We start from the raw sequence: 11,146 nt of genomic DNA on the forward strand, positions 1-11,146 counted from the left end.
TGGGGAGGGTTGCTTTCAACTTGATAAGCCCTAAAAGCCCAACACGACCACAGAAGTCAGATGCTGGAGTTGTCTGTGGGAAATAACACCCAGTCCTTGCTCTGAAACCAGATCATCTCTGTCCAGTTGTAAACTGTGCCTAATCTGACTTACTTCCATTTTTCTTTTTAAGTGGCTGGAATAATGATATATATTTTGACACTGCCACACATGATTATCGTATTTGGATAGAAGATCAGAAGGGACTTTTGACCTAGATGTGTCTGGACGGAGTTTAACAAAGAGAAGCAGAACTGGACGCTGCGGCTTGCAGGTTCAGACAGCTGCAGGGCCCGTCAGGCTGGACACGATGGGAAGCAGTTGAGTGACAGCCGAACGGTCCAGCTTCTGTGCAGCTCTAGCCAATTAATCACCACAGGGGCACTCTGCCTCAGTGTGACCAATGATCCCTGTTTTTCCAAGAGAAGCAGAAATCTGGCTGTTTGTATGGGGGTTTGAGATCCCAATTTTTATATTAGTGACAAATTTAAAAAAAAATTAACATCATATAAGCAAAATGAAACCCACATGGGGATCTGTACTCAGGACAGCAGTTTATAGCCTCTGCTACAATTTGTTTCTGACCTTGTAGCCTTTAGATCAGAGGTTCCTGGTCAGATTATTGTGATTCATCCTGTATTCGATGATCATTGTTGTAGTGAGGGGTTTAGAGTACCAAATTTTGTCAGTGGTTTGCTTTTCAGAAATGAGTAGTGAGGCAGATTTGGGAATGATATTATTCTTTGATATATTTTAAAGGGGAGAAGAAAAGGTGGCGTTGTGCCACTATGCCAGAATTGCAAGCCCTATGGCTTCAGTTAGATCCCCCAGTGACGGGTGTTGATGCATTTGAAGGGTTTGGGTCGGCACTTAGCAATGTGTGACAGAGGCTCTGAGACTGTGCTTGAGTTTCACCCAGGACCCTCATCGGCTCTAATATTGTATTAAGAGGAAACCTAAACCGCCTTTGTGTGTTGGACTTTGTTTTACAGGAGCCGAGGAGTGCTCCACCAGTTTTCTGGAACGGAGACTAATAAAATCTGGCCCTATGTTTACACACTTTTCTCGAACAAGATCACACCTATTCAATCCAAAGAAGCCTACTGAGCCTGCCCAGTGGAAGAACCAGGAAGATGTGGTCCTTCTTTCAATTGTATGTGTAGTATCAGTGCCTGTCCCAATTAGAAGCTAGCTGAAATAGCTTGCAGGGTCTTTTCTAGTTTAAATGGTGAACTGATAAGAAAGCTAATGAATAAAAGGAGTTAATGAAGAGGCTCTTTTCTGCCTTTCGAAGGAAGGGTCACCTGCACGCGTTGAAGACATCTCTGCACATGCGTCAAGCCCTTCACAAGAAAGCAAGGACAGGCTGCATTTCAAATGGTGTATATATAACTCACGTGCTAGCTGAGTTTTGACAGTCATATTGTTACCATAGTGGTAGCCTTCTTACCCACAGTGGTGGTCTGTGGCTCTCCCCGTCCCCTAAAGGTTGAACCATAGCACCAGTAGACCTGAGAATGCCAAGAGTGGTAGCCTGGGCTTCGTCCCCCTACCTTGACAATAAGGTTGAAGCCAATTGCTCACAGTGCTCGCTTCTCTGACTTTGAGTGACCTGTGTCCACAATGTGCTTTTTCTGTTAGGAGCAACACCTTTTCCGCATCCCTGCTCCATAGAATCTCTCCTTTTCAGACATCCTAGAATGAAAGGATTTAGCTTCTGCTGTTTTTATTAGACTGGATTTTCTTACATCTGTTTCCTCCCTTCCTAGGCTATTAAATAATACAGATGCTTGTTCCCTCCATCCCTCCGAAATGCCTTTCTAAGAGCTGAGAGCAAGGGGATGCCGCCGTATCACTTCCTGCACCAGAAACTGAGCTCTGGAGCTCTCCTTAAACCGCTGGCCTGACTGTTGGGGTGGACACCATTCCTTTTTGTGTGAAAAAATAAAAATCCTCAGAGTCTTTTGTGAATCCTCAAAAAAAAAAAAAGTAATAAATATTCACCTACATAGATGTTAAAAGATCAGATCTTATGTATAGATGTAACAAGATCATATGGAATTACTGGACTAAAAGAATAGTTTACTTTTTATTCAAGATTTTTAAAAAAAAGTGTATTTTGAAAATGCTGCTAAGTGTTGATGCTGACAGTGTCTTTCTGCTGTGAAGGACCTGAGCATATTGTGAACAGTAGGTAAAGGGAATAAGGCCCCTGGGGCTGAGGGAAGGTGTCGCACTAACCATGCCCAGACTAAGTATGACGGCTTTACAATGATGAGAAAACAAATCTTCATTCTTCTTCTATTCCAAAGATTCTGTGGGGTGGCCATAAAGTCTAAAAATACAGATAATACTATTTTATCATTCATATATTATCAATAAGTCATATATTATCAATAAGTCATATATTATCAATAAGTCCTTCATTAAGGATTTGCTTGGTTTCCAGACTTGGCGGCCACCTTGTATAATTAATTCTTGCTCTCCTCTAGGAAGGACAGTGACATTCCTGTTGCCTTAAAAATAGATATCACTCTTCTTGCATTGTGATTATCCCCAGCGCGGGTTCTTTATTATTGCTGGGAATGACTTTGGTGTCATCACTGCCTTTGGAGTTTGGGGGAGAGGCACAGGAAATGGGAAATGGCCTCCTCCTCCCTGCCAGCACAATAGGTAGCTATAGCCACTGTCAGGGTCACTCAGTATGGTTCAGCCACCGAGGGACCCTTTGGTAGGTGATACCAATAAAAGACAAATACTTTTTCCATGGTTCTTTGAAAGATAATGCTTGTTTCATGTTAAGTGGCCTAAATACACATGTGTGTGTGTGTGTTTCTGACTTGCTTCAACAAACTCTTAAAATTATTTTGTAAAAAATTAAATTTTTTTGGAAACTATTTTGAGAAAAGTAAAATTCAAGGAACAGCTTTTCTGGGTTGTCATTCTGCCACCACACACGGTTCCTTCACTGTTAGGCGGAACTGGACTGGGCGGTCTCAGAGATTCCTGTCCTCAAGGTCTGTCAGTCAACCAGCTCTGTATTCATTTTGCTTCCCATTACCCCAACAGGCTTCCCACTTGTTTAGAACCTGAAAACATTGCTGTGTTTAATTCTCTTTATACTTTAATGCAAACATAAAAGAGGGACCATTTATCAAAGGCCTCCTGAGTGATATGTGCAGTTTTAGGATCTTTACAAATACAGGGTGGGACAAAAGTAGGTTCTCAGTTCCTATGGAAAATGATGTAATAATTAATAAATAATAACACAAGCATGAACTGTGTTTCCTGTACTCACAACTGTAAACCTACTTTTGCCCCACACTGTATTTCATCTCTCAAGCATCCTGTGAGATAGGCTCGACCCCAGGTTTATAAAGAAAGGAGCAAGACCAACAATGTGATGGGTCTTGCCAGGGCTCCTGCTGCCGATAAACAGTGCAGCGAGGACTCACACTTGGGTTTTCCTGACTCTGCAGCCTGAGTTTGCTCCAGGGTGTTAACTACCTGTTTCCTGTTCCACACCACCCAGGGCGTGAGCCTGCTTGGTTTTGCTTGTATTTAAGAGTGGCCTCGCATCAAAAATGACAGAGTGCCCTATGCTGACATTCAGCTTTATGTGACACGGTTCCTTCTTTTCCCTTTGCACAAGCAAAGGAAGCTGCTAGAGGAAAGTCTGAGCCCTGATCTTCCTCCCTAACTACTTGTTTATAAATAAAGTGAAAGGCTGTCAAAATAAGCTGGTTTGAGTCCAAGCTAATCTATGGAGAAGGCCAGCTCATGTCCCGTTTGTGTCTATGGTTTTGTTTTCTTAAACCTTTAACCCGTCAGCCACCTACCACCATGTTGCTCAAACGTGGGTCTGGGCTCCTGGGAGCTGTCCAGGTGCTACTTGCTTTTCCTTCCTGAGATCAGAGCAAATCACCCACCACGAACAAGGCCCTGAGGATAAACTGATCCTTCCTCAAGTTCTGGCTGGCGAACTAATGGTGATTGTGCACCTAACCCAGGGTAACCCTGACTTTAGACCATTCCCCTATATTGCATTGCACATGAACATGATTCTGAATGCCAAAAGTCACACCTTTGCCTGCCCTCTGAGGTGATGGTGCTGCTTATCGTGCCTGGTTCGGGCAGAACCCGGCGAGATTGGCCTCCTGTCTTACCTGCTTCCCCAGCCAGGGCTGCTCCCCACCACCCTCCAAGGAGCCAAGTGCAGAAGAGCTCCAGCTTCAGCCAGTGTGCACCCCCTCTTTGGTGGGGAAGGGAGAAGCTAAGAATAGCAATGGGTGAGAGAGGTGCTGCTGTGGCTTTTCTTGCCGCTTAAACTGTTGAGACAGGATAATGTTAGGTAGAAGGATGTCTGTGCAAACCCATAAATAGGACTTTTATAAAATTTAGTTCACTGGAACCTGAGTTCAGTATTTGACTTTAGCTGTTTGTCTAAACATCATGTACTGGCCTGCTGGGACTTTTTGCCCAAATCTTCAACCACAAATGTCCAAATTTATGTTACAGGCATTCTTAGCAGTTACTAGGTACTTAATGCTAAGTGCATTACATGCATTGTCTAATTACCCTTAACAATTACCCTAGGTAATAGATATTATTTCAATTATCTTGCTTCCTTATATTTAAAAACTGAAATAATCCTGTTTACATGAACTTGTGTTTTCATGTACCGATAGGAATTAATCAGGAAATTCAGAAGAGCTTTTTCAGTACCTTTCTTTACTTTGAACTCTCCATTCTCATTAATAGGTAAAACAAGGTATTTGCTCCTGCCTGGAGTCTTTGTATTTGGCGCTGTGGTGCCGAGACAGGAAATGGGCACGCTGATGGGTCCTGGTGGTAGTTGCACACTGTATATACAGAAGGCATATGTCTCACCTGGACTCTGCCTGAATTGCAGGATCTCGGGAGGCATGTGTATCTACCTGATGAATTTCATCTGTTACCTTTTACTTAACAGACAGGATCTTCTCTCGCTGCAGTTAATTTTGCTAGAGAGGCGATTCATAAGGCAGAGTCGTGATTACAGTATGAATTGCTTGTTCTCTTCCCCTCCATTTTTAGTAACTCCCTTGTCTATTTAGTGTCTCAAAAGAAGAACCCAGTAATGGAGACTTCTTTTGATACAGAAATGTGGTCTAGTCATAAATTATCATCCCTTTCCATATATAACTGACCTAGTCTGGTTTCCAGAGAAGGGTGCAAGACCCAGCTGTCAGGAACCCATGAAGCCATATTTCAATTACGAAGAAGAATCTGTTTCCTGCATCTGTTGAGATGTATCTTAATTATAATTGTTTGTAAAGGCCATACTTTATCTTTCTTTTAACAAATTGCACAGTTCTTGCCAAAATAAATACTATTATCTACATGCTTCAGGGAATACCCCAATTTAACTGTGTGTGCGAGAGAGAGAGAATGAGAGACAGAGGTGGTAAAACATTTCTAAAAGAGAGAAAGTTCTTGTATGGCATGGATAGTCCTTCTTTCCTTAATGATAAGTGGGCTATTCGAGAAAGTTCAGTATTTTTGAAATAATAAATTTCCTGTTTAAAACTTTTCAAAAGAGCAGTACATCTAGAAGATTCTCCCAGTGTGCCTAACTCCATTGCATTGAACTTTCCTTTTCTTTATTTTAGAACTTTGGTTATAAAGTCAGAAAGGAACTAAATAAAAATGAACTGATTTGTATTTAATTTAGAGAAAAGGGAAGAACAACGAAAATTCAGTCTTTATGTAAGCTCCAAGGTGTCAGGGTGTAGAAGGTTTTTCTAGTTTTATGAGAATTTGTACTACTGATTTTTTTTATAGTCTTGTTTTAGAGATGAACAGATCTCTGGGGGAAATGGTTGAGTTCCAATGGCATTTCACTGTGATCCCTGTCAAGCTCAAATCAGTTCTCTAACCTAATGACAACTTGTCTCTTTGGTTTAATGCCGTCCTGTGAAACGTCGGCTCCACTTTCCCAGAAGTCACGTGTTTACGATGAGTCAGTGCTTTCCTCCTGTGAAAGGTGTGGGCCGTCTTGATTTGGGTGTACGTGCTTAATTCAAAGTATTTAGACCTAATCTGTAAATGCTCTTCTGTTAATTGTATCATTGATTATTTTGATGGTCTTGCTTGAAGCTTATTCATACTTTTTAATTTGATAGAAATAAAGTTTTTTCGGCTTATAACTAGTGAATACATTTAATGTTTGTGCAGTGTTTTAACTTGACAATATACATCTTCGCAGATATTCTCACTCGTGCCACCCGGCAACCACTCCATTATCAACAGTGTGTTATATCTAATTTACAGATGGGGAAAATAGAGAACGTGGTATCGCCTGCATAAGTTAGCGGCAGAGCAAGATTCTGAACCCAGGAGCTGTGATCTTCAGTCTCATTTTCTACCATACCATGTTGCTTCATTTTGTATACTCTCAAGTACCTTTATTTTTTATATATTTTCATGGACATTCTTTAATCTTATTTGTGAAACAACAGGATGATGTTGCAGATCACATCATCGCGTCCTACACAGATCACATCCTATAGATTGGGAGACCCGGTCAAAGTATGTGACTCTAGGGTCATAGCATCTAGGACTGCTCAGCAGAAGCAGAAATTTGGCAGACCTATCCGGTGAGAGTTGGAACCATGGAGGAAATACAGCCTCCAAGGAGGAGCCCCCTGCAATAGCAAATGCCCTGGCTTCTCCCAGCCTCACACTTTCATCTCCTGTGCTGACAGAGTTAAATGTAGTCGCTTACTCTGGGCTCCTCTAGGAAGTGTACCAGGATGGCTCGAGGGGTCATAGGCAGCATCAGCAAAACTTGCTTCTCAGGGCAGCAGAAAACTTGAGCCCATTGGCAGGACACCCAGGTGGCCCCCAGGAAGATAGCCAGAGGGGAATTGCTAAATTACTTAGGGAAGAACTAATGACTGAGAGGCTTTGAGAGCTGCTAACCTCTATCACCCAGTAGTCATACTTCTAGAGTTCATGGGTCACCATGTTCATGTGGAGAAAGCAAAGACCAAGAAGGCTTATGGAATTTTGGAAGATTTTATTGACCTCTTAGTGTATGCTATAGCCTCCTATAACCCTGTCCCTAAAAGGAGTCCCAAATCTCTATCTTCCCTGCTTCACCTAAGCCACCGTCTCCATTGCCCACCAGCCTCAGCTGTGCAGGCCTTCTCTGTTCCTGCCCAGAAGGCACCAAGTCCCCGCGTAGACCATTGAGAAGCCAGACCACTGGAGTTTAAATTCTTCTTTTGCCACTTATTAGCAACTTATTAACATTTCTGTGCCTCAGGGTTTCTTTCACTTTTAAAATTAAAATAGTAGCCTGACCTGTGGTGGTGCAGTGGATAAAGCATAGACTTGGAACTCTGAGGTTGCCAGTTCAAAACCCCAGGCTTGCCTGGTCAAGGCACATATGGGAGTTGATGCTTCCTGCTCCCCCCTCCCCCCAACTAAAATAAATAAATAAAAATTTTAAAAATTAAAATAGTATTTACCTTATAGGGTTGCTGGAGGAGTAAATGTACAACTCTATGTAAAATACTTAGATCACGGTTTGACACATGACAAGTATTATGAAAGTGCTGGTTATTATTATTAATAATAATAGTCCTACATTAGAATTAATTTTCTGTACCTTGAATATTTTCCCCCTGGACAACTGTTTATCTTGCAGGTCTCAAAGTCAATGTCATTTTTCTCAGGGAAAGTTTCCCTCTCAGTGAGTTTAGTTATCTCTCCCCAACACCACTGTTTGGCCAGTAGCCACAGCCACCATCACAGCCGCCTGGCCCACGCAAGTTTGAATTTGATTCGGACAGACAGTAATGAAACAACGGAGCTAAGAACTGGTGGGCCATTACCTTTAATCCTAGCTTGCACCCAGTGGGCAAGAAATACACACAGTGGGAAAACACTTCCCTTTCCATTCAGGGCTCCCAAAGCCATTGACTCATCCGACTTTCCTAGAATCAAAGGTTTGTACCTACCAGCCTTATTTACCTCTGTTCCCCATATCCCTCTCTCTACACAAACTCTCTTCTCCTTCAGCACTCCACCATCTTGGCTGCTTCTCCTCTCCTCCACGTGGCCTTTCTCTGCTCTCCTTCATGTGGGCTCCTCTGCTCCATTTTATAGTATAGAAATCAAAACCTTTAATCCAATATACAAACAAAGAAGTCTCTGATACAAAGTCACTTATCTGTGGGGAAAAGCTTAGTTTTGAAACTAAGCCTTAGGCTATAATGACCCTGTCTGCTTACAGCCTGTCCCCCACACCCAATGCAAACTATAGGCAAGCAAACATATACAGTATATCATATTTACAAACTTATTTGACCAACCATTACATGTTCCAACAGGGTTAGTACACTGGGGTTTTTCTTTATATCACATATTTCATTTGCATGATTATCTGTTTGGGTGATTGGTTGTGTAATATATTTCTCCTCTATTAGACTACAGCTTCATTTTTTTATATAAATAAATTTTTATTAACTTTAATGGGGTGACATCAATAAATCAGGGTATATATATTCAAAGAAAACATGTCCAGGTTATCTTGTCATTCAATTATGTTGCATACCCATCACCCAAAGTCAGAGTGTCCTTTGTCACCTTCTATCTAGTTTTCTTTGTGCCCCTACCCCCTCCCCCTCCCCCTCTCCCTCCTTCCCTCCCCTTCTCCCTCCTTCCCTCCCCCCCCTCCATAACCACCACACTCTTGTCCATGTCTCTTAGTCTCGTTTTTAATTTTTTTTTTTTGTATTTTTTCTGAAGCTGGAAACAGGGAGAGACAGTCAGACAGACTCCCGCATGCACCCGACCGGGATCCACCCGGTACACCCACCAGGGGCAATGATCTGCCCACCAGGGGGCGATGCTCTGCCTCTCCGGGGTGTCGCTCTGCCGTGACCAGAGCCACTCTAGCGCCTGGGGCAGAGGCCAAGGAGCCATCCCCAGTGCCCAGGCCATCTTTGTTCCAATGGAGCCTTGGCTGCGGGAGGGGAAGAGAGAGACAGAGAGGAAGGAGGGGGTGGGGGTGGAGAAGCAAATGGGCGCTTCTCCTATGTGCCCTGGCTGGGAATCGAACCCGGGTCCCCCGGACGCCAGGCCGACGCTCTACCACTGAGCCAACCGGCCAGGGCCTCTTAGTCTCGTTTTTATGTCCCATCAATGTATGGAATCATGCAGTTCTTGTTTTTTTCTGATTTACTTATTTCACTCCATATAATGTTATCAAGATCCCACCATTTTGTTGTAAATGATCCGATGTCATCATTTCTTATGGCTGAGTAGTATACCATAGTGTATATGTGCCACATCTTCTTTATCCAGTCTTCTATTTTTTTTTACACTGATTAAAGCCTTTAAGCAAACTCTTGGCCAATACAGCAAGAATCCATAAAAGAGTAGTGTCCTTAACATGTTCACCAAGTCCAAGTTGGCCCCAACACCATGCCAAATCCCTGCAAATGCAACCCAACCCCAGTTCAGTCCGTTAGGAGCTGTCACAAGGAGCAGGAGTCCAGGAAAAGTCCACATCCAGGAAAAGTCGGCATGTCACTGGAATTGTCACAATTCTATACTTTGCAGCTCACGTCCAAGTCCCAATGACCGCTGCTTTTAGCTGGTAATGATTCAGGTAGACTGAAAAAGCCATCTGCAGCATGTGTGGAGATGGAGCTTCTGTTCTCCTCTGCCTGGAGAGATGAGACCAGGTTGCTTTTCCCTGGAGCTCTGCGACTGTGGTGTGGTAAAGAGAACCTTGGGATACACTAAGCTGGGTGGCAAAGGTAAATTCATAATAGAAGTTGGCAAAAGTGGGAAAGAGAGCTCTAAATTAGGAGTAGGTCCCAGCCTGAAATATGAGTGGGGCATTGAGGTAGGAGGAATAAAGGAAACACTATATATTAAACAAAGCAGCAGAAAATAGGACTATCAACACCCACAACAGAGATCTTCGAGGGAAGAATAAAAAACCTGACTATTCAGGCAAGACATAGATAAGTGGCCCTTGTGCAAGTGAGATCAGTTTACCTGCTTCTTGGAAGAAATACCCTAGGCCAGGTGTCCCCAACTACAGCCTGCGGGCTGCATGCGGCCCCCTGAGGCCATTTATCCAGCCTCCTGCCGCACTCCCGGAAGGGGCACCTCTTTCATTGGTGGTCAGTGAGAGGAGCACTGTATGTGGCGGCCCTCCAACGGTCTGAGGGACAGTGAACTGGCCCCCTGTGTAAAAAGTTTGGGGACCTCTGCTAGGCTCATCCACAGTGTCGTAGATGGGGCCGACAGCCCTGGGCACCTTCAGCCTTCAGTGGCTAACTCCAGCATTCTGGGCAAGGTTAGGTCATAGGTGGCTGGAGCAGGGCTGGAAGAGACTGAACCCTCCCTTAGAGGAGCGAGGGGGAAGCCTACCTTCCAGTGTCCCTGTTTCCTCACAGCAGAGGCGTGTAAGCCTGGCAGGCTTTAGCTCAATGACCTTCCTATTCACTATTGAAGCAGGACCCAGATGGAATCCTATGAGACCCCTTTGGGGCACTGGAGCCTTTAAGGGCATATCCTAAAAGCTGGTAGTTCACCTGATCTCTATTGGGCTTTTTCTGCCTCTTGGTACCTTAAAAACCATGCTCAGAAGATCTTGCTGAGGGGTTTGAGGATCCCCATCCGCCTATATAAACCTTTTCCGTATATCTGGAGCTATTTGGAAAAAGACAAAACAGTGTTATTAGCTGGATCAAATAAAAGAAGGTAGAAGTTTGCAGAAGATTTGGCATCTCCTGTTCATCAGCATTCAAAAGAAATAAAAAAAAAAAAATTTTTTTTAAAGTGAGGGAAGTTCTTTTTTTTTAAATTTTATTTATTTATTCATTTTTAGAGAGGAGAGAGAGAGACAGAGAGGAAGAGAGAGACAGAGAGAGAGAAGGGGGGAGGAGCTGGAAGCATCAACTCCCATATGTGCCTTGACCAGGCAAGCCCAGGGTTTTGAACTGGCGACCTCAGCATTTCCAGGTCGACGCTTTATCCACTGTGCCACCACAGGTCAAAAAATTTTTAAGTAAAAAGCATGATATGGTAGACCCATAGGAGC

The 11,146-nt window shown here is 43.4% G+C and overlaps 1 protein-coding gene across 3 annotated transcripts in view; it reads left to right on the forward strand.

Moving 5' to 3' along the window:
- AK4 (adenylate kinase 4) overlaps positions 1 to 6,239 on the forward strand; it is an 89,735-nt gene extending 83,496 nt beyond the window's left edge. For 2 of the 3 annotated variants that reach the window (XM_066376495.1, XM_066376494.1), the window contains exon 6: positions 1,032 to 6,239. In XM_066376495.1, coding sequence (XP_066232592.1) covers positions 1,032 to 1,146 — 115 coding nt within the window. In that variant the 3' untranslated portion in view covers positions 1,147 to 6,239. The remainder of the gene's footprint in view (positions 1 to 1,031) is intronic. The other variant, XM_066376493.1, reaches the window with a different exon arrangement.
- Positions 6,240 to 11,146: the final 4,907 nt, after the last annotated feature.

Source organism: Saccopteryx leptura, chromosome 3, assembly GCF_036850995.1.
Source record: "Saccopteryx leptura isolate mSacLep1 chromosome 3, mSacLep1_pri_phased_curated, whole genome shotgun sequence".
Lineage (NCBI taxonomy): Eukaryota > Metazoa > Chordata > Mammalia > Chiroptera > Emballonuridae > Saccopteryx > Saccopteryx leptura.